The following is a 24,447-nucleotide window of genomic DNA, read 5'->3' as shown; positions in this document are numbered from 1 at the left end:
AAGGTATCCCATATGTCAGCAAATATGGTAAAGTCTAGTTTTAACCATCTTTAAAAGAATCAAACCTATCAAAGGACGTATATTTAAGTTATGAAAGTAACGAAGTTTTAGCAGGTCAGCATTTCTAGATAAGAATCTATCAAAAAAGAATAAACAGTTAATGCTCCTTTTCACCAAGGCAAATTGGATGTTTGAGGAGGATATCAAATTGTTGGTTATAAATAAAGACTTGCCCACACAAAGCAGAAATACCATGGGCTAAATAGGAAATCCTTGCTTTGTCATGAAGTCATCCCTCACCTGAAGCTACCAATCCTTTCTTGGTAACTCTTTGAGTCAAAGAGGATGAATCCTTTTGACTTGTTTCACAACTAGGGAATCCAAGATCTAAGCCTACAATGGGGTAATTTTGGCTTTCCTTTCTCATTCAGTATTTCCTAGAAAATCATTCTTTGATAAAAGTGCTACAAACAAATGGATATTTTTGTTTGCATTATTATACACCAGTATCTCTTGTAAGACAACTAAGGAAATGGTTTATTTTTACAGAATTGACAAAGTAGGGAAATAATCCTTTTAATATCATTTAAAATTTGCATTTACAAATACGTAGGGGTCAAGGTAAGCATCTCAGAATTGTTATTTTTTGTTTTTTTAAACCAAATTTATGATGGTACACAATCACTTCTGTATATCTTCTTTAATTCACAAAACAGGGAACGTATATTCCCTGATTTTATTCATCCATCTTAATAAGCCTTCAATTTTTCTAGAACCTCAACATTATGAATAGCATTATTTTCAAATGCATCTGAGTAAGCCTATGGGAAACTTAGGGGAGGGAAGGGGACGGTGTCCCAGGATTCTACAGATAATACTGAATTGGAACCCAAAGGCTTTAATAAACGTTTTGAACTTTGTTTACTGTCTTGCTATTAAAAATACCAGGTATATTGATTAATAGCACTTATTTAATATTTACTTAAACAACAGGAGCAAAGTATGAACTCTATAACCACAGCTTTCCTTTTCTTTGTATGAGGTGCCAGTGAAGTTAAATGACAATAACGTGGAGTCTCTCTACATCCATATTTGGAAGTATTGATTAGAGTGACTTTTAGAATTTAGCAGGTAATAATACAGAAGACAAGCCAACTTTTCACAAGAAAACAGTCTGAAGTCAGCTATATGTTGTGCCACGTATTTCTACTTAATATTTTTCACTTTAAAAAAGCCATAGGCATCAGAAGAAATCTGGTATCTAGGTAGCCAACTGTAGTTATTGTTCTAGGAAAAAAAATTTTTTTTTTTGTAGTCCTGCTAAAACAGTCTGCTTTGAAAACAGGTCGACTTACCATTTTACCTGAATTTCAGTTAAAGAAATTGTTCTTTTCCAGTTCTCAAGTATAGTAGAATGAGACATGCAGAAGCAAGGTTCACACTACTGTGTAAGCACTAGAATTCTACTGAGGTGTTATATGTACCTTTCATCAGTCTAGCGGCTCCCAAACTTGGTATAAATAATCTACACAAATATAAATGTGCTGAAATAATTAATCTGACTTAATGGTTCCCACCCACCAGCAGTCACTATCAATTGTAAAATTTTAATATTTACTAACACAATTTACTATGTAATCATAACTAATCCAAAGATAAGCAATTAATAACAATCAAAGCTAAGGTATCAGAGACAATTGATGAATAAGAATTGTTTTCATTGCTTAAAAAAAGGGCCTTAAGTGATCTGAAACAAAAAATTGTGATGTTGGAGAATGAAGAAGGAAACATTCTCCCAAGCTTTTATAGATCACTATAAAAGAGCCACTGGGAGCAAATTCCTCTTTTCTTTTGCTCAGTCCATTTGAGAAGAATAAAGCTTTTACCAACGAAACTGCAGCTGTGCTCACCCTCAGCTTAATCACTATACAAGGCTGAGGGTTAATTAGTGGCCATTCTTAGCTCTATTTGTTGTTCTAATACAGATCTGCACACATCTAAGACTGGAGTAACCGATACTTGATTTTTATTTGAAAGGTGATGCAGGCAGAGGGAGCGGCTCATCCATCCTGAGTGTTGATGTTTGTGGGTATGCTTAGAGCATTTTCATTTGACCTGACCTGTATAGTTCTGCCTGTTTGAAGAGAGACAGACAAAGACTTCATGGTTGCTTACGAATGCAAGCCCCTGCTGGTCCAGGCTGCACAAGGCAGCTTATGGTCTGAAGGCAGACGACAGGGGAATGAAATACACAAGCCACGGTCAGAGCCCAGATGATTCCCTTCAAGAGCAAAAGAGAGCCAAATCACGTACCATTTACAGATTACCTTAAGCCCTCACTTAATGTGGTTGATAGGTTCTTGGAAACTGCAACTTCAAGCAAAATGAAGTACTGTATGCCACAGGAACCTAACCCTCGTTTAGATCAATCAGCCTATGGTAAAATTGGTTTCATTATACATTATCTCATTTCACTAAAAGTTGCAGTTTCTAAGAACCTACTGATGACATTAAACGAGGACTTATGTCACACTGTTAGTATGTCTGATTTTTAGCAACTAAAAAAAGTTATGAAGAATTTCAAACATATCCGAACATAGAAGAGTATAATGAGCACCCATGTGTATACTCATCACTCAGATTCAACAGTTATAATGGTCAATCTCAGTATCTTCCATATTCCTCCCCATCTACAATCTTTCTGGATTATTTTGAACTAAATTCCATACATCAAAGAATTTTATTTGCAAATAGTCCAGTATAGATGTCTAAAAGGTAAGGACAGGTACAATTCCATTATCATGCTCAAAAATTTCTGGCAATAATTTCTCAATATCAAATGTTTCATTGTTAACTTTCTGACTGTTTCATAAGAGTCATACCTATTCGGGGGAAAATTTTAAATGATACATCATAACTGAGTTTAGAACAAAACAAGCTCAAAAACACTTTAGAGAGTAATAGTAGTAGAGCAGACAAATAGAAATGAGATTAATAAAATAATGCTAGATGATATACAGACCTATACACATCTCAAGAAGGAAAAAAAGGTTAGAAATATTTATAGCCATAACTCTGTAAACTAAGCATCAGGTAAAGGAAAACTGTTGATCTCCTAATTGTCAGTGTTCTCAGAATGATTAATTTTGTATGAGGTAAAATACCCATTTTTTAAATAGGTCTGAAGGCCATAATATAAGCACATTTTAAATAATTGTTAAAGAAACAGATTTCATATAAAGAATATTACCAAACATCTAAGAGTTTTTAAAAAGTCCACAAAATAGCAAAAACAAACTTCAAAAGATGAAACCAAACAGAACTTAAATGTTATGTGTTAAATAATGACTCGAGAAGAAAGTACTTACAAATAAGAAAGCACAGAAATTTGATTCCCCAATGGTATTCTCAACTTTGGCAATTCACAAATTAAATAATGTTTAGTGAGCAAGACTAAACTCAGAAAAAGCCAGGTAACGACTAACAAATAAGAATGCTTGGCTGGTTGGGTGGCTCACGCCTGACATCCCAGCACTTTGGGAGGCCGAGGCGGGTGGATCACGAGGTCAGGAGACTGAGACCATCCTGGCTAACACGGTGAAGCCTTGTCTCTACTAAAAATACAAAAAATTAGCCAGGCACGGTGGTGGGGCCTGTAGACCCAGCTACTCGGGAGGCTGAGGCAGGAGAATCGCTTCAACCCGGGAGGAGAGGTTGCAGTGAGCTGAGATCATGCCATTGCAATCCAGCCTGGGTGACAGAGAGAGACTCCATCTCAAAAAAAAAAAAAAAAAAAAAAAAAAAAAAGAATGCTCTATCAGGCTCAATAAACACCATCATGAAGTGGTGGCCTAATAAGACCAGCAGTTAGATCTACCTAGACAATTGCATTGAAAACAGAATGATTATTGCTGGTGCACCCATCAATTGGCTGATAACGTTTGGACATTTGCCACCTGAGCGATAATCCTACTAAGTCAAGGTTCAGCTTTTTTCGATTGTAAAACCCAAGTGTCAATGTTGAGGTGACGGTGTTAGATACTATTCGATACTATCTCCCCAGTTAAATTCAACTGAGTAGGTGTTTATCGGTCATCTATTGTGGGCCCATTTGGTGTCCCAAATACTCTGGGTAACAATATCAACAACACATTACCATTTATAAATGGCTTTCACATATACCATCTCATTTTAACCTCAGAGGAATCCAGTGATTTAGGCAGGGCTGGTACTAATCCCAATTTTATATCAAAAACTAAGCCTGTGGAAACTTAAGTGACCCATCCAATGTGATATGACTAATAAACAATTAAACTGGTTTTCAAATCTACATCTGCTGTCTACAAATATCATGCCGATAAGGATGGGTAGTCATACCCTAAAGAACATTTGTGTTGGAATGGACCAAAAATTCTTTAAAGAGACAAGTGCAAATTACAAAAAGAGTATGAAAAAGATTTAAAAAATAAGTTTATGTACGGATAAGAGTGAGAAAGTATTTTTTAAGTGAGTTAAATTTGTATCATTATACAAGGCCTACTTTTGAGGTGACAGCATTTCCGGGTTAAAATAGCTCTACAGATTCAGTGCAGGAAAATCTTATTTATTCCTATTCTATCAAACTTGTTTTTGTGATAATTTGAAGATAGATCTAAGATAAACTTCAATCTAACCTAATCTTTCCTACCTCTGTAGGTAAAAAAACCTACAGAGATTGAAAGTGTACCAGATAACAGTGTGAAATAAGTCCATTAAGCAAAAGAATGGACATTTGACTACTTTAAAATAAACAACTCTATTTAAGATTCTAGAAGTGTCAACATTCATAAAAACCAATTAGGAAACTTTTTTTTTATGTGTTAAAAAGTGTGATAAACTAAATGTTAGCATGTATTTTACAAATTCTCTTCTAGTCTCATATGAGGCAGGCTGTCTTTGGTTTTATGGAACATTATTTTTAGGCTTGTTCTTACTATCAATAGCATTATTTCAAAATCTATTTCTTTTACTTATGTGGTTCTGCTTTAGTTAGGAGTGATTTTTAAGTTTTTGCAGAATGCATTTGTAATTTTCTGAAACGCAGCAAAAAAAAAACTAGTTCACTGAACAGAAGTCTTTTTGATTGCTGAGAGAAGGCTTTGGTGGAATGAATCTATTCCTTTAAGCAGGAATATCTGTAGAGAGAACAGGCTGTCATATACAGGCTTATTCAGGGTAACAGATTCCATTTCAGCTGACTTGGAGGCAAAGCAGGCCAGGCTTCGAAATCACCTCAAAAAAAAAAAAAAAAAAAAAAGCCTTCTTGCAACATTACCTCCAAATGAGGTTATACAAGGTTATACACAGTCACAGACAAATGGGATTAAAATGGGAACAACAGGACTGAAAGAACAAAATTAACTTTAAATTAGTGTAACATTATTGGACTTTACTGTCTGTAGTAAAGTATGAATTAATTCAAAAAATATTTTATAATGATCCTTGCACAATTTTATTTTTTGGGCAGGCTGGGTACAGTGGCTCACGCCTGTAATCCCAGCACTTTGGGGGGCCAAAGCGGGCGGATCACAAGGTCAGGAGTTCGAGACCTGCCTGGCCAATACGGTGAAACCCCGTCTCTACTAAAAGTACAAAAATAAGCTGGGCTTGGCGGCACACGGCTGTAATCCCAGCTACTTGGGGGGCTAAGACAGGAGAATCGCTTGAATCCAGGAGGCGGAGGTTGCAGGAGCCAAGATCGTGCCACTGCACTCCAGCCTGGGTGACACAGTGAGACTCAGTTTCAAAAAAAAAAAAAAAAAAATACTAATTTGCTACTTTAAAAAAGATTTTACTGCTGAAAAATAAAGAAATATAAAAGTAGAAAGACTGTTATTTCTTGATGTTTTATAAAACAGCCAGGATCCTAAGCAACCCCACTGACACTCGTCATTTCCATTTGTGTAAAATTTCATGTATCCAGTGAACAGAGTTTACTCTTGATTGTAGAAGAGGGAATCTCATGCAATATTTAAGCTATTAATTACTCATAAAATAATTCTCCCACTGAGAACATCAATGAAAACCCTATAGCTATCTTTGGATTTTTGTATTTTCTAAAATAAACCCAATTTGTAAAGACATGGCCCAGGAATTAAGAATTTTCAGTGGTAAGCACATCAGCAAGCCATAAAGGCCTGGCTATAGACTTTTTTGTTTTCTTGGGAGGTGTATTTCCTTGTTTACTTTTGGGGTATTTCCTAGAACAGACCATTCAGGACCGTTATAATAGCTTGTCAGGATGCACAGTTATTAGGATGCCAAAAAGGTCACGTCTGCATGGTGCCGCCTGGTTGTTATCAGATTTTAATAGCCCACATTCCTCAAATTAACATCTTCTAGTAGGCATCTAATTAAAGATTAAGCTATTCAACTTGAATTTTTATTATTATTTGGCAGGATAACTTAATTCATTCTTTAAATGCACTTTCCCATCTAAAATGATTTTTCATTATTTTTTTTACCACACTAAACTTTTTCCTTTTTGGCAAATGATAGGTCTTAAAAACACTAATGAGAAGACCCAATTCAAAAAGAAAATAGTTACATACTATGAAAATTTAACAATAATAGTAGTAGAAGCAGTGGTGGTAGTGGTAGTAGCAGTAGTAAACAAGTTACTAAGGGTCTGACATTTAAATCTTGACAAGCTCCAATTCATACTAGATTTAAAGTCTCTTACCAGGGTTGCAATCTGTAAGAAGTGAGCAGATGGAGAGGAGAACTTTAGAAATAGTTAAAGCCGGACTCCAGTTGTCCTTTAAGATGTCCAGACAGATCACACCTTGGCTGTTAATATTACAGTGATAGATTCTTGTTCGGAAGGTAACCTACAAGAAAATGTAAAGTTATATTTTGTTAGACAAAATGTTTATTAACAGTATCTATAGACAATTTTTGTCTAATAAAATTGCCTATTTTATCAGACAAAATAGTCCAGGCTATTGGTTAACATACACTTGATTTTTTTCTTGGGCACATGAGATTAATCAACAGAGATCATCATTTTAGAATTTGTCACTTTGGGCACAGAGAAATAAACATCAACAGCAAAACCATGACATTCTGCTTCTTATAAAGAGTCCTGTTATTTAACAAATGTTTTAGGGACTGAATTTACTTTTGATATAATTACAGGAATGTTCATGAGGAGAAATCGACTCTGACTTCTAAAAAATTTCAAAGAAAACTTTTGTTAGATTCCAGTTATTTTAAGGATTTCGTACATTTATAATATTCAAACACCAAAAAGCATGAGAGTACTAATACAAAGAAAATAAATATTATTCTATAACAGTTTTTTTTTTTTTTTTTTTTTTTGAGATAGAGTTTCGCTCTGTTGCCCAGGCTGGAGTGCAGTGGCGTGATCTTCGCTCACTGAAACCTCCACCTCCCGGGTTCAAGCGATTGTCCTGCCTCAGCCTCCCAAGTAGCTGGGATTAGAGGTGCCCGCCACCACACCCAGCTAATTTTTGTATTTTTAGTAGAGACAGGGTTTTGCCATGTTGGCCAGGCTGGTCTTGAACTCCTGACCTCAAGTCATCCGCCTGCCTTGGCCTCCCAAAGTGCTAGGATTACAGGTGTAAGCCAACATGCCCGGCCTATAACACAGTTTTAAAACATAAACTAAGGCATTTATATAAATAACATGCCTAGTTCACAGAACTATATTAGTATAATTATAGTAGTGACAATTTACTATTCTAGTTATATTACTAGTTACAATTAGCTGTAATTTAGAAACCTTTTCCTTCTTAAATTTTATTTTTAAAATGTAATATTAGTGCATCCTACCTTTGCCCTGTGATAGCTAGATCATCACTGTATGCTGCTTACATATAATTGTGAAACATGACCATATCATTTTTAAAACACTTCAACTGAAAAAAATTAAGTGCAAATCAGTTTTATAACTACTAAAACTGTTTAATAAAAGTGTTATGTAAGCGGCAATAAGATGTGAATATTATTGATATTATGTTCATAAATGTTCTTAAATTTTAAGTTGAAATATACAAAAATCTCAGGGTTCTAAAGACAGTCTTTTGGTACCCTATGTTCAAAATAGCTCTGAACCAAGAAAAACACACATGCAGATCTCTGCAGGTGCTGCCACTCCACCAGGGCATCCAGCATCCAGTCAAACACCAGATTTATGTAATTTACATGATGCGAAGTCTCAGAAAGGGCAAATCTAAAGACTTATGTGGTTGTCGAACAAGAGACACCTCTCTCAGGTTAAATTAGTACTTCTAATGAGAATTGCCCTGCTAGCATCATGCCAGACCAGATAATCCATGACACCTACACACACATCTTAAATGCCTAGAAATGTTGAAGAAAATATAACCAACATTCTTTAAAATGCATAGCAAAATCTGTAAGGGGAATTCCCAGAGCCCAGAATTAAAAACCAAAAATTATAGTAAGCGCAACAAGCTGAGACTGCACCTGCCATGGGTGGGGTTTTGGGAAGAGGGAAGGGAGTAAAAGATGGTATTCAGTCTTAATAAAGTGGAGGTTTGGGTTTTGATGCCCTCATGGAAAAAGAAGATGAAATCTTAGGCCTGTATGTTGCAAGAATTTAGAATTGAGCGCCCTTATATAAATCAGGAAACTTGAATGGCTAGTCTTTCAGTAAATGCATGGACTTGAAAAGATATGCCTTATGACAGAGATAGCAAAGAAACTTACCAAAGAAAGCGTGGGCTCTAGAATGAGAAGAGAAATGTTTTTCCTGAGAATTCTAAATCCTAGATACATATACTGTGTAAACACTAGCTAACAAAAAGAGCTTAAATGACTATATTATCAGATCAAAATATGTTTAAGGGAAAAAGCATTGTTAGAAACAAAGAACGCTACTGATAAAATAAACAACTCATCAAGAAAACAGTAACAATTCTGAATGTGCTGTATCTAACAATACAGCCAAAAGTATACAAAGTAAAAATGTGCAAAATTATAAGGAGAAAATGACATAGCTATAATCAAAGAGGGACATTTTCACCACAGTAACTGATAGGTCAACCAGACTAAAGATTAGTAAGGATACTGGAGATCTGAACAATTGGATAAACAAAATCAAGGGAGTGAATGAAGATAAAATCCTACACTTAATGATTAAGGAACATTTAAGAAACATTTGTAAAAACTGATCCCACGCTAAGCCACAAAAGAAGCTTTATATATTTCAAAGAATTGACATTATTAAGACCATAATGTAAAGTCAGAATCTACATATAAAAGATCCCCCTATCATATGTTTGCAAACTGAAAAACTCATTTTCAAATAATTCTTGGATCAAAGAAAAAAATCAGTTACTATTATTGCTGAATGACAATGAAAATATTGGGTTGCCAATATCAAAATTTTGTGACTCAGCTAAAACAGTTGTAAAAGAGAAATCTACAGTTTCAAACACATACATTAGGAAGGAAGACAGATATTTAATGAGTTAAGTGTCCAACTCAGGAAGGTAGTAAAAGAACAACAGAGTAAACTCCATGAAAGAAGAAATAAAGACCCTAGCCTAAGTTAATGAAACAGAGACTATCTCGTGATATTAAAATTTCTCTGGAGAAGGCAGAGTGCCTATCCCTTTAAGTGCTAAATGAAAAGACAAAATATTTTTACGATCCCAATTTAACCAATGAGTGGCTTACATAATATTGATAATTAACCCTCAAAACAACTCAATAGGGAAAATAATATTATTGGCAACCACTTGAAAAATGATGAAACTAAGGCAAAGGGAGGTTAAAGAACTGGCTCAAGATCCCACAAGTGGTAAGTGGAAGCCAGAATTTGAACACAATTGTGCTGATCCAAAAGCCTATGGTTTGTCTCTCAGCATCAATGCCTCTGTTCTTTTGTTAAAAATCTATAATTCTGGGATAATTGTAGATTCATGTACAGTTGTAAGAAATAAAGAGATCCCATGTATTTTTCACTCAATTTTCCCCAATGAAAACATCTTGTATAACTACAGTATACTGCAGGAAACTGACATTAATACAGTCCACTGACCTTTTCCACATTTCATTTTTATGTGCACTCATGCATATTAAGTATATTTAGTTCTATGTAATTTTATGACATGTATAGATTTGTGTGAATACCACCAGTCAACACACAAACAACTCTATCACAAACATTCTTCATGGTACCCTGCGATAGCCATAGTTGCCTTCTCCCTTTACTTCAATTCCTGGCAACTACAACTCTGTCCTCATCTCCACAACTTTGTCATTTCAAGAATGCTATATAAATGGAATCGTATAGTAGGTAACCAATTGAAATTGGTTCTTTTCACTCTGCATAATTCCCTTAAGATCCATCCAAGCTGTTGCACGTGTCAATAATTTGTTCCTGTCTTATTGATGAGTAGTATTCCACGGCATAGACGTGGTAGAACAGGCAGATAACCAGACATGAGGAGGAGAAGGGAAACCCTGAGAAAAGGAGTCTGGAAAATCTCATGCCCCAGGGATCACCCCAAACAGGCGTGCTAGATATGAACAGACAGGAGGGGAAATACCTAGGCAGAAAGGAATCCCCCTTAAGACCCCAGTGATTGCTCACTCTGCCAGTTAACCTGCCAGAATGTAGCTAGACGCATGCTAAAGGGAAGAGGGCAAAGGAGAAAATTCCTAAGAGATACGCAGAAGCAATTTGTGTCCAACATCGGGCTCACGCGTGCACACCAATAGTTAGGGAGGGTCCCACAACCTTGGGGCGGGAACTAGGTGAGGGAAAAGGCAGGGACTTAAGGCAGATGCAGAAAACTAAACAAAGTAAAAAGGCGGAGACTTAAGAAAGAGGCAGGAACTTCAAGAAAAAATCTGAAATCATAAAAACCCACCACTCTCGGGGTGCTGCTGACTCACTCTCTTTCAGCAGCTCGCCCTGCCTCATCTTTTCAGTGTGCTGTCTCTCTAGATAAACTCCCTGCTCTGTATTTTCCTTCAATGAATTCTCTTTCTCTGGCTAAACCAGTAGCTTGGCAGAATTCTTTCTCCAAATAAGACTAAGAACCAAACAGTAATAGATGTACCAATTTGTTTACCCATTTACCCACTGAAGGGCATCTGGGTTTCTATGAGATTGGAAGAATCAAAATGTTTTTCCTACTCTCTCAACACAGAAGACTTCTGTGACCAAATGTGGGGTTAGGAGTTTCTCCTGACAACAAATTTTCTGATGCTAGCTGGGTGTCCCACAGTTCAATTCTGATACTATCCACCTGGATTTAGAGTCAGAACCTACAGGTTTAGGTCTCAGTCCCACAAGACTGCTTCTCACTTCAGATGCCAATCCAAGTTCTGACTGTTATAAACTGGGGGTTCCCACAACCCCCTCCTCAGGTTCAATCATTTGCTAAAGCAGTTCACACAATCCACAAATGCGTTTTACTTACCTTTACTGGTTTATTATAAAATATATTACAAAGGATACAGCTGAAAAGTTAAGAAGATAAGCATAAGGTAAGGTACGAGCCATAAGGGGTGGGGTGGGGTGGTGGGGGTGGTATAGAGTTGCCATGCCCTCTTGGGGTACAACAACCTCCATGAGTTCAGCAACCCAGAACCTCTCTGAACCTTGCTTTTAGGGGTTTTATGGAGGCTTCATTATGTAGGCATGATTGATTTAAATCATTGGTCATTAGTGATCAACTCAAATTTCAGACCCTCTCCTCTCCCTGAGAGTTATAGGGGAAAGGGGCTGAAAGTTCCAACCCTCTAATCACATGATTGTGATATGATGGCAACCAGCTTCCATCCTGAGGCCTTCCAGGAGACCCCAGCCACCAGTCACCTCATTAGCATCAGAAGACACTTAACATTTCTGAGATTGCAAGGCTTTTAGTAGCTTTGTGCCAAAAATCAGGACCAAATAGTATATATTTCTTATTAGAAATCACAATATCGCAGGGTTGTTTCCATTTTCAAGCTATTACAAATAAAGCTGCTATGAACATCTGTGTGTGTGTTTTGTGTGAACATAAGTTTTTATATCTCTCAGATAAATGCCCAAGAGTGTAATTGGTGGGTCATATGTTAAGCTCATATTTAGTTTTATAATAAACTGCCATATTCCTTCCCAGAGTGGTTGTACCATTTTATATTCTCACTAGCAATGTGATCTAGTTTCTCTGCATCCTTGCTAGCATTTGGTGTTATCACTATGTTTCATTATAGCCATTTTGATAGGGTGTAATGATACCTCAGTGTGGTTTTAATTTACATTTCCTTAAATGCTAATAATGTTGAACACTTTTTCATTTGTTTATGTGTTATCTGGATATCCTCTACAGTTTGCCACATCTTTTGCTCATTTTTTATTAAAAATTTTAATAAATTTTGTTGACTTTATGGTGTTTTAAATGGAGACATTTCATTAAAACCAAAGTATAACTGGATGAAAAATAATAAAATTTGAGTTTGCAAAGAATCCTGTGCATTTCTGGACAGAGTTTTAAACTTGAATATTTTATAATGATAATAAAAGGATCTACTTTGATGATGATGTTTGTCAACTTCTATTCTGACAGGTGTTCATGAATTAAACCACACTGAATTAAACAGACACACTGACTGTTCCAACATGTTCTAATGTCAGAGACTCCCACAACTACCACCTTTTGAAGCAGGAAACAAAATCTTGATCCCTAAGTTTTAAGAAGTGTTATGTGTTTATCTATTGAAATGTAAGCAATCTCCTCTTTGGGGGTCCTGCCATCATATTCCTACTTCAATACTATACTTGCAGTAGGACCTCCTCATGAAACCATGAATTACTCATGAAAGTATTGTCTTTCAACTGATGTCCAAAGCACTGCCTGGCATACAGAAAGAGCCCACTGTTTGATGAACAAATGCTAACACACCAAAGGCTCGTGGTCTCTGAGGGGTTATAACCTCTTATTGTTTTTTAGGTAAAAGAGCATTTTAGAACCATAACTTAAGAGTAAAAGCTGGAAGACTAGAGAATATCCTGAGGAAGGAGAAGATCTCTTTAACATTTTTCTGTCCCATGTTCCTTTACTAAATTTTCCTACAGGTTATAATATTATTTCACAAGGGGCTTCATATAGGCTAAACTAATAATAGAAATAATAAATTTAGTAAGCATTCAATATGTGCCGGGCACTCCAACATAAACATTTGTATTGCTGCTACTTCCTATTTAAATGCTAAAGAGAACCTAAGAAATGAGTGGTCTGGTCACATCAGCAAACATGTTCTACAATCAAGGTAAAAACTCGCTAATAAAAGCTCTTGAAGCAGCCAGCATTCTTTCTAGACCTTATCAACAAACTAGGGAAAATGAGAAAGAATACTTGCAAACTGATAAGGAATTGTTTGCGGTCCTTAGATATTAGTGATTCAGAAACAGGAAATAATGTTTTGAATAGTGACAAATAGCAAAGAATTTGCAACTGCCAGAAGGAGAAGTTTAGAGGCTGAGAAAACAAGTCTTCCCACCCTTAACCTACAAGACTACTCCGATCTCTGACTCAATTTTCCAGAAAGCCCATCACATTATTTTGATCAGGGGGCTGGGCAGCTATACACCCTTCATGTCATGTTCCTGACAAACAAGCAAATGATAAAAAATGACCATAAAGCAAACTGCACTTCCATTGCAGGAGTTAATACCCGCTGAGTTCTGTGTATCAAACTAGTTATGCCTACATTAGCATTTATAGCTGTATTTGAAGCATAGCTCAATAACTGATGTTTACAATGATAGCCACCTTTTCTCAATGATAGGTAAAATTATATTGAGATTAACAGTTTTCAAAGGCAGGGAGGACAGCACCTTTTGGAACATTTTCCATAAAAAGGAAATTTTAAAAATACGACTTGGATATAGCGATATAGAAAACATTTATTTAGAATGGCTAATTCCCAGATGACCCTGGATAAGAAAGGTTTTAATTTATGTGTGATAAACACACACCCAACACCTGCATGTGTGGGTACACATGTGCAGTAGATGGAATAATGCCCTCTTGCCCCAAAGATGTCCACATCCTAATTCCTGGAACCTGTGAATGTTACCTCACATGATAAAAACAGCCTTGTGATTAGGCGGAGAATCTTGAGATGGGGGTGATTATCCTCGATTATTTAGGTGGGCTCAATATAATTTCAAGGGTACTTTAAGAGAGAGGCACGAGGATCAGGGTCAGTAGTAGGGGATGTGATAAGTGATGTGAGAAAGGAGCCATGAGCCAAGGAATGTAGTTGGCCTCTAGAAGCTGAAAAAGGCAAGGAAATGGATTTTTCCCCTAAAGCCTCAAGAATGAACTCAGCCATGCTAATACCTTGATTTGAGTCTTCTGACCCATGGAACTATAAGACTATAAGACAATAAATTCATACTGTTTCAAGCCACTAAGTCTGTAACAGTAGCAACAGGAAACTAATATAGTGTGCACGTGTGTGTGTGTGTCTGTGTGTCTGTGTGTATCTGTATCTCCCAGCTGTCTCATTACTTTCTCTTAAAAGGTACTTAAAAATGAAGCTGTGCTATTTCTGTACTTCACAGAATCATCTCTCCTTAAAAATAATTCTAGAAAGAGTTAACATTCTTTATGTTGACTAAAGCATAAAAGAACGCAGTAGCATTCTTGGATAACTAACTTTGCAACTCTGAGCTTCTCTTTCCTAACAAAACAAGAGGCTTAGATTATTTCTAAGGCTTATTCTAGTTCCATGATCCACGAGTTGTATTGTGGAAAGAATATATGGGTTTGGGAGTTAGCTGGACTTGGGCTGAAATTCTCATTTTGGATGAATTACTTAACATCTTTGAGATTCAGTTTCTTCATCTGTAAAATGAGGAAAATAACAGCTATACCCACAGTAGCTATGAAGACTGAAGTACACAAATGGTTCTAATAGCCTGCCTGGCACTCAGCAGGAATCCAATGAGTATTAGTTCTTCTTCCCTTCTCTTACATCCTCTAGTTACTAGTTATAAGATTAACTGAGAATGCATCACTTTAAGGTATAGGCAAGACTCCATATATAAATAAAAAGTAATTTTGTAAGAGGACAGAGATCATGAAAGGCATAAATATAAAAAAATTTTAATACAGTATTTCTGACAAACTGATTCTAAACATAATTTAGAAAGATGTTTAAAAGTAAGCACCTCCAAGATGAAAAACTAATTCTGATAATAACATTCAAAATGACAATTTAAAATAATTTTTCAATGATAATGTTTTTCAATTTTTCAAAAAATTTTGATAAGGACATAAATGGTGCCTTGCTTTTACTGTGAAAATATGCAATCAGTGGGAACATTCTTTTTAAAAATACTTTTCCATGGAGAACCCCCTAACCCCACAAATATTTGAAGCCCCCATGCCATGAATCAGTAAATCATGTAACAAAGCTCTAAAATGGTATGGTTAACATCATTAGGCTCACTATGAAACTACAGTTTATTTAAACAGGTTGTTAGTACACATAAAAAAAAAAATCCCCTCTTTGAGATTTCAAGTGCTCTTTTCTTAAAACCAATTTGAGAGCACTGCACCAATAACTAACATACACCCTAAAATTAATTTTTTATTAGTGACAAAATAAAAATGGAAAAACTCATTATAGTGAGGGAATAAATCCTGAAAAATATGTATATCTAAGAAATACACATTAGCAAAACAGAACACCACCTTCCCCCAGCCCCCCACCCCATAGGAATATTATCTGGCCCTTGAATAACTGGCAGTGAAGGAACTGAAATTAAACATCACCTGAAAACCATAATGCATAAAGATGACACCTATCCAGCTGTGAATACTAACTACATGCTAGAGCATGCTACATGATAAGACTACTATCTTTTAGCTTTCAAGTACAATTCAAATGATTTAAAACAAAAGACCTTTATGCCACAGACATTTAAATTGAAAAAAGTCTTTCTCAGTTTCCTTTTATGTATAAATGTAGAAAAACATGCAACTAGAAAATTTTCCCCATCATGAAAAGCAAATCTCTTAGAAGATTGGGAGCATCTTATTCAATTCTCAGGGCTCTTTCCTACAATACAGCAAATTACTCTCAACTCCTACAAGGCAGGATGCTTGGTATGACTTGATGAGGGGCAAATACATTCCTTCTTTCGCAATTTATAAAAATTCAGTTTATATAGAATGTTTCTGGAACATACCTATAATGAATAAAGTTCACTGGTTCTTTTCTAAATTTTTGTTTTTTTAAAATTAGTGACTTCTTTCATTATATTTCATATTTTTTTTATCTTTACACAATTATTTTGTCTCGTTCTGTTTTTTTAAGTTTCAGAAATGGTATTCCAGCAGATTCTCCTTAATGGTAGATTGTATCATGGTACAGATAGAAATCTTTGAGTGTGAGTTCATTCTCAGTGGGCATTTTTTTTTCTTTCTATATAAGTCCCATGTGCTTTGGACTGTGGAATGTTTTGCATTTGCATCTTCATGGGCCTCAGGTAACACTAGTTTGAGACTAGACTGTACCATATATGCCAAAACATAAGGCAATAAAATAATCCCTTAGGAAAAGAAGAGCTGATTTAGATTCAAATCTTCATAGAAGTCTCCTACAGATGACATCTCAAATACTTTCTTTTGAAGGAGATACTATCTGGTAAAGACACAGTTGCCTGAAACCAGCTCAATCAATGCTTGTTTGGCATGCATACAGAGGTTTCCTTTTCAATGGGTTAAAAAAAGGTGGAGGGGTTCAGAAATTAAACAAAATTCTAAGAGTACAAACTCACTATTTGAAGGCTTAGATTTTAACAAGTCTTTAAAAAATTCACTCAAAAAAGCAAAACAGAAATTTAAAACAAGGAATTTAAAAAATACGCTGGTTATGGTCAGGTGCGGTGGCTCACGCCTGTAATCCCAGCACTTTGGAAGGCCGAGGCGGGCAGATCACCTGAGGTCAGGATATCGAGACCATCCTGGCTAACATGGTGAAACCCTGTCTCTACTAAAAATGCAAAAAATTAGCCGGGCGTGGTGGCAGGCGCCTGTAGTCCCAGCTACTCCGGAGGCTGAGGCAGGAGAATGGCGCGAACCCGGGAGGCAGAGCTTGCAGTGAGCTGAGATTGTGCCACTGCACTCCAGCCTGGGCAACAGAGCGAGACTTTGCCTCAAAAAAAAAAAAAATTAGCTGGTTATATGAGTTTTCTACAAATGAGTTTTTGTGCCTTAGGACAAGTTATCCAATAACATAATCACATACGTATTTAAAAACGGCTGTTCCACCAAACAACTGTGGTGGAAATAAAGATAACCTGGTATCTAAACTTAAACAGGTACACAAATAATCATTTAAACATTCCCACTGCTTTAATTCATTAAGCACATACATAGTAGGTGCTCAATTAGTGCTGGGGGGTGGGGGGTACACGGGGATCCATCAAAACCAGAACCCAAAGCTTTCTTGGTTTAATCTTCCTTCTAGAGCAGGGGTGTCCAATCTTTTGTCTTTCCTGGGCTACACTGGAAGAAGAAGAATCGTCTTGAGCTACATATAAAATATACTTATGATAGCTCATGAGCTAAAACAAACAAACAAACAAACAAAACCTCATCATGTTTTAAGGAGGTTTATGAATTTGTGTTGGCCGCATTCAAAGCCATCCTGGGCCCGGATTGGATGAGCTTGTCCTAGAGGCATCAGTCTCCCCCAGTCAGGTACTAGAACAATTGCTCTTGAATAACAAACTTAACAACCATTATGTGGGGCTATGTTGAGCCAACAGCACTTATTTATCAATTAGTACTGTCCACAGAAGATAATTTAACAGATGTCCAAAGGACCAACATCTCTTAGACAAGATGATTCATTTCTGGCTTTAGAACTGCAAAAGTGTCTCATACATAACAACAATTAATTAGGAAGCACAACAGCTGAGATAGTTAATGGATTCCATGTAAAGCATGTAATAAATGACTGACCATATAACACTTGCTGTTTAACTAAAGACAGTGACATAAACACAAACAGAAGGAGAATGTCCTCCTTTTCGTTTCTTTTCTTTACATTTTTTATAGGTCTCACACTCCCCAAGGCAATTCTGTAAGACGCAGCATATTTACAGATTTGATAAATGTAAAATGAAAATACTGTACAGGATTACTCCATCTTTCAGGAAAGGAGTAATACATTTTATGTTTATAGATATATGAAGGGTCAGTTATTTATTTTAAGAGATCAATAATCCAGTTCATATACAACACAATACAAAGTATTTGTCAAACTAGCTAGAAGTGATGATTTAGCTTTTCATACAGCCTACAAAAGTGTAGAAGTAAACTATATTTAAACATGATATAAAATAAAACATGAGCTGGGCTTGGTGGCTAACACCTGTAATCCCAACACTTTGGGAGGCTGAGGAGCGGGGATCACTTGAGGCCAGAAATCTGACACCAGCCTGGGCAACACAGCAAGACCCTGTCCCTACAAAGAAATAAAAAACTATCCAGGCATGGTTGTGTGTGCCTGTATTACTAGCTACTTGGGAGGCTGAGGTAGGAGGGCAGCTTGTGCCCAGGAATATGAGGCTGTAGTGAGCTATGATTACACCATATAGTCTAGCCTGAATGACAGAGACTCTGTGTCTCTAAAACTAATAAAAATATAGTAAAACAATGACTGATTCTGTTAACGATAAGTAAATTTATAGCTATTATAGAGTTGGCCAAATTCCCACTCTTTTGGTTGAATGCTATGTGTATAACACACAAAAGAGACATTCTTTGAAAGTAGCAGAGTATTCACAAATACTATAAAAATTTCCAAACTTTGTATGCATACTTGAGGGTAATGGTATTTTTTCCCTATGTTCTTACCATAAAGTTAAAAAATACCACATGTATAAACAGGAAGTTGTAACCAAAAATAATAGTAATAATTAAAACAGCTACCAATAATGCCATGTTTATGTGCCACGCACTGTCCTAGGTGACTTGCATTTATTACATAATCTTCACACTCATCCTGTAAGGTGGGTACTATTATTATTAAGAAACAGACATAGGTTGAGAGGAATTCAAATCCTCACAGTAAAGTCAATTCCAATACTAAGCAAAAAGCTTATAAGGAAAATACAAAATAATCAAAGACAAATGAAAACCCCACACCCCCAAAGTTTTTTTTTTAATTAAAGAAAATGACAGAAAAAAATAATAAAGAAAATTATGTAAATTCCAGATCTCAACAGTTTGACTTTACAGAGCAAAGCTAATGACACAGGGATTCAACATGTTTCTCAGATCAAGTTCTGACAAAATGATCACGCATGTAAAGTGAATAGCGAAGAGAAGAAATGTTTAATGATATTCATGGCTGGGTGTGGTGGCTCAGGCTCAGCCTGGGAGTTAAGAGACCTGGGTGGGCAACATGGTAAAACTCTGTCTCTACAAAATAATTTAAAAAAAAAATTAGCTGGGCATGGTGGCATGTGTCTGTAGCCCTAGCCAGTCAGAAGTTGAGGAGGGAAGATCACTTGAGCCCGTGAGGTTGAGGCTGCAGTGAGCCATGATTGTGCCACTGCACTCCAGTATGGGCAATAGAGCGAGACCCTGTCTCAAAAACAAAACAAAACAAAAACCTCACATATATATATATTCACTATTACTACTGTGAGGTTACTAAAGGCAAAAAACCCAAGTCAGTTAAAAAAGTAAACAAATGTTTCAACATGACTTGAAAACTCTCACTTAACATGTATAATCTTTGAATAACTTTAATCTCAGCATACAGAATATTCTAGTGAATATTCTTTAAACATCTATGCAGAATAGATGTAGTTAACTAACCTGATACTCATAATACTGTACACTGAAAATAACAGCTAATCAGGAAGCATACTTGAAAAATAAAAAAGGGTACTTTTATTAAATATTTGAATGTTTTAGTTGGTTTTATAACAGGCATAACTAATACTATGTGATGATTTGAATTAGACTGTAAAATAGAAAAATGATAATGTATAAGCATTTGTTATAAAGGAATAAAATAGCAAAAAAAAAAAACCTTGGTAAAGTAGAAGTGCATTTAATTTTCTAAGCTAGTTATTTCTATTTGAGAATGTGCTAATTCTTGCTTGATATATGACCCCCTTGCAACCAACCTGACATACAAATATTGGTTTACTTAAAAATGGTTAGAAAATAAGATTGGAGTCTTAGGGAAGGAGTGAAGGAGTAGATGTTGAATGACAAACTGAGGAGCTGGTCTTTCATCCTGCAGTTTAGGAGAATGCCATGATGAAAGAGGTGTTTTAGGGATTTGGAACAGGATTGTTGTATGATGTTCCTTCTCAAACTAGCCTTTTGTGGAACAAATGCTTTGTGGTAGATGACACTAACTTATTCCTAAATTCACAAAATGGCTTTTATATGATTAATACTATTTTCTTTGAATATTGTCTTAACAGCTGACCAAACCAAGAAACAAATGAATATATGTGAAACAGAAATAAGGGAGGGGGAGATGGAGAAAACATGGGCAACACAATCCACAATGTGAGGCAGGGACAGAGGGAAAAAGGGACAAGGCACTGCAAGCACACAGCAACCAGAACTTACTAAAAACCAGTTCCCATCAAGCCTGCACCACTTCCTGGAACCCACTGTGGAGAAGATCGGAGAGGGGAAGAGGAAGGCAGCAAATATATGAGAAGAGCCTAAGGCAAGCCTTCTGACTCTTCAGGTCAAGGCATCCTTATAAGGATGGATCTAATTTTCCTTCCTCACCGTAAAAGTAAACTAGCTCACAGCTCATTTCAACAATTCCAGGACTATCACAAACATACCTCTTTCTGCCTTCGTGGCAAGCATTCAAGAATTACTTTTTAGTCTTACTGAAGCAATATGTAGTATTATGAGGAATATCTTAAATTTTATTTTTATCTAATGGTAACTACCTGGGTTTGTTTTCCACTTAAATTTCCATGCCTAATTTTCTTTTATCCCAGGCAATCTCTCTCTTCTGTTCTTCTCTATTCCCCACTTGTCCATATCTAATCTCTGCTACCACTCTATGATTTCTGACATGATTTCTTCAGTCTCTACTTCCACCTTCTAGATTATCTTGCTTCATTCACATTCCAAGGCTTCCAAAGCCTGTTCTTTTGGGTTTATCTTTTCCCCTCCAATATTCTCTGTAAGACTACTGCCCTAAAAAAAAATGGGTTAATTTTCCTTAAAGCTGTGTGGAAATGTATCTGATAGAAACAAGGAAAAAGAAAAAAGGAAGAGTGGGGAGTAGGGGGAATAAGAATGACTCAGAATTGTGTGAAAAAAAAAAAATTCCCATTTTCTAATGTTTTATTCCTGCTTCCTGAATCTCCTGTCCCTAAAAGAAATCTGAAGTACTATCTTAAATAAACACTCTAGGCTACTGTTTTCCTTTCCATATAATTTGCAACATTTATCTTTGAAATTTTCTATCTAGTAGAAAATTGTCTGCTGTGGTATAACAATACCACCTTTTAAAAGCAAACAATTGCACCACATGTGGCTTTTTAAATAAATAGTGCCAACTTCATTTTACAAAACTGATAGTTGTATGTACAGCTAAATAAAGATTTCAGAAATAAATTTTTTGTAGACAGGCTAGCAAAAATGTTTATTTACAAAGGGAACACATTTATATAAGGACAGGGATTATCTCTGATACTGATTTTTATCCCCTCTAGGAAAGAGGATATTGACATGTATTTGTTCAATAAACAAATTAACTGGAAAAACACAGAATATTTACATTTGAAAGGAGGCCACACATACCATAATTAAAAATGACAACTGATCGAGAGCTTCTGATGTTTCAACAGTTAGGTTTACAGTGCCTTCTTTTTGGGAGTCTGAGATGGGAGGTGTCAATGGAGAGATGTGTAAAGCTTATGAAGGGAAATGTGCTTTGTCATTCAAATTTTGATTTAGGGCAATTTTAAAAGTCTTGTGATTAGTATTTTAGTTGACAGAGATTATAAGTCTTAAATATTAATTGCAGAGTTGAGATTTTAAATATTTCATTAATTCTTCATATTAGAAAACTCATAGAAATTCCAGAAGAATGGCACATATCACTACATTGTGTCTACTTCAGATAAACAGTTCAAATAATTTAAAAAGCTGGGATGTCTCGGTAGAAAAGACTAACTATGCTTTTTTCCTTTAAAAGAAGATTCATGGACTTTTGTTCTGACAATATTAGAAGAATGCACTTTCTTCAAAGGCCTGTATTGGTCAGTGTTTCATTTATTTCCTCCTATTTTAGTCAAAATTATCTAGTGGTATTAAAGGACAGAAATAAATAGTTTTGTTTGAAGTAAAAACTAACATATCATCATAGTAAAGTGGTCACGTTCATCATGAAACTGATATGTTCTAAGGTGTTAAAGGACACATATCTAGAGGTCCCACAATTAGATGGATGGCTTTAGCTAGATGTTGTAAAACTTTAAATTAATAAGACTCATTTCTCAGGTATGTACTAAAAACCTGTATCATTAGTTTATACAGTCACATAGTAAAATACTTTTAGCCTGGTTGGAAGTAACATCCTTTATTGGTCATAAAAATAAATCTATTAAAAAGGTTAAGAATAGAGGATACAAGAATAAATTTTTTCATCCAAATTTCTAACTATTACACTTTCACTATTAAAAATATTTAAGAATTACGTCTTCACTTTGATATTATACTGCAGGAACAGTATTTTCTAAACACTGCTGACTGCTATTATATACATCTGTTTACTTTATACTGAGCCTAGTGGAGGAACAAGATTTTTTTTGTTATAGATACTGCTGGTATCAGAGTCTGTTGCCACAGTGTTATTAGGCTTTTCTTCTCTAATACCAACTGAGTAAGGTAAAAACATTATCTCTTTCAACAATCTGTTTTGCAGATTTGGTTCACAGTTATAATGCAATTTCACTGAAGTAATCTCACAAACTCAAGTTTTATGCACTGCTCTAAGAAGGTGCTTTGAATATTTTTATAACAAACAATGCTATTGCTCTGATATATATTCTTTCTCCCCCTAATATTTTTGCTTGTATTTGTTGTTCACACAATCTTTTGAGGGAAAAAAGTTGTTCTTAAACTGTGTATCTAGAAATACAGTAATAGAACAGTGTAACTGGTATCCAAGATAGAACTGTTTCTGAATTTCCACCTGCAGGTTAGCCTTCAAGGCATGCACATGTACTTCAACATCTTTTTTGGAGTGGAATGATGTAAGAAATGTTCTCTTAAGAAACATTAATCTGGTTGCTCCTTTTTAATTTTTGTTTTGTTTTTCAGAGACAGGGTCTCCCTCTGTTACCCAGGCTGGAGTATAGTGGCATCATTATAGCTCACTGCTATCTCCAACTCCTGGGCTCAAGCTCTGCCTCAGCCACCCGAGTAGCTGAGACTACAGGTGTGAGCTACCACGCCTGGCTCGTTTTTTCTTTTCTTATTTTTTTTTTCTTTTTGTAGAGATACGATCTCACTATGTTGTCCAGGCTTGTCGTGAACTTCTGGCCTCAAGCGATCCTCCCACCTCAGCCTCTCAAAGTGCTGGGATTATAGGCGTTAGCCACTGCATCTTGCCCTTGAAATTTTTATACCACTTTTATATGTTCTTAATTAATGAGAATGTATTAAAATTTCAAGTGTCTAATTTTTACAGTGAGTATATGCTGGTTATACACCCATACTAATCGAATTGCCAGGAGGAGATGGTATCCATGTCCAAGGAGGAGGGAGGGCTTGTAATTTTCATATTTAAAAACATTGTCATTCTGTAGCTTGATAAACCTATCTTCTCTCTCCTTCCTATTGAAATTCTATCATCCATCATGGACCAGCTAAATAATACTTCCTTGAGAAAGCCTTCCCTGCCACTCTGTTTGTTCAACAACAGTGCTCCAAATGTTAGGTATTTACATGTGTGTGCACACCTGTAGGAGGAAATATCTCCTATTTCACTTTGCTTTTCATTGTTTTTCAACTTATTAAAAAAATTCAAACCTATAGTAAACAGACTCACCAACTGTTAACAGCTTGCTAAATCTGCTTTATCTCTCTCTCTCTATATATGTATGTATCTGTCTATATATATATGTACACACACACACACACACACACACACCCCAAGTTTATTTTGTCCCTACAACTATTTGAGAGTAAGCTTCAGAAAACATGAAGGTCAGTTCTTTAGTACAAATCATACAATCATTGATCATGCCAGGTTCAGAGATGATGGAAATGATTAATCAGAAATTCAGCTATTTGGTCTTCCAAAAGACACGATCAAAATTAAACCTAAGAGCAGATTTTGACCCAATACTGAAACTGAAGACAAACTGCAGTTTATTCCTACTCCTTATCTATTGCT

The 24,447-nt window shown here is 35.8% G+C and overlaps 1 protein-coding gene across 2 annotated transcripts in view; it reads right to left on the bottom strand.

Annotated features, from left to right (window-relative positions):
* UBE2E2 (ubiquitin conjugating enzyme E2 E2) overlaps window positions 1-24,447 on the bottom strand; it is a 387,409-nt gene that overhangs the window by 51,372 nt on the left and 311,590 nt on the right. For both annotated transcript variants that reach the window (XM_004033725.4, XM_004033726.5), the window contains exon 5: window positions 6,722-6,869. In XM_004033725.4, coding sequence (XP_004033773.1) covers window positions 6,722-6,869 — 148 coding nt within the window. The remainder of the gene's footprint in view (window positions 1-6,721; window positions 6,870-24,447) is intronic.

This window comes from Gorilla gorilla, chromosome 2, assembly GCF_029281585.2.
Source record: "Gorilla gorilla gorilla isolate KB3781 chromosome 2, NHGRI_mGorGor1-v2.1_pri, whole genome shotgun sequence".
In the NCBI taxonomy this organism is placed as follows: domain Eukaryota; kingdom Metazoa; phylum Chordata; class Mammalia; order Primates; family Hominidae; genus Gorilla; species Gorilla gorilla.
This window is presented reverse-complemented; position numbering and strand designations above follow the sequence as displayed.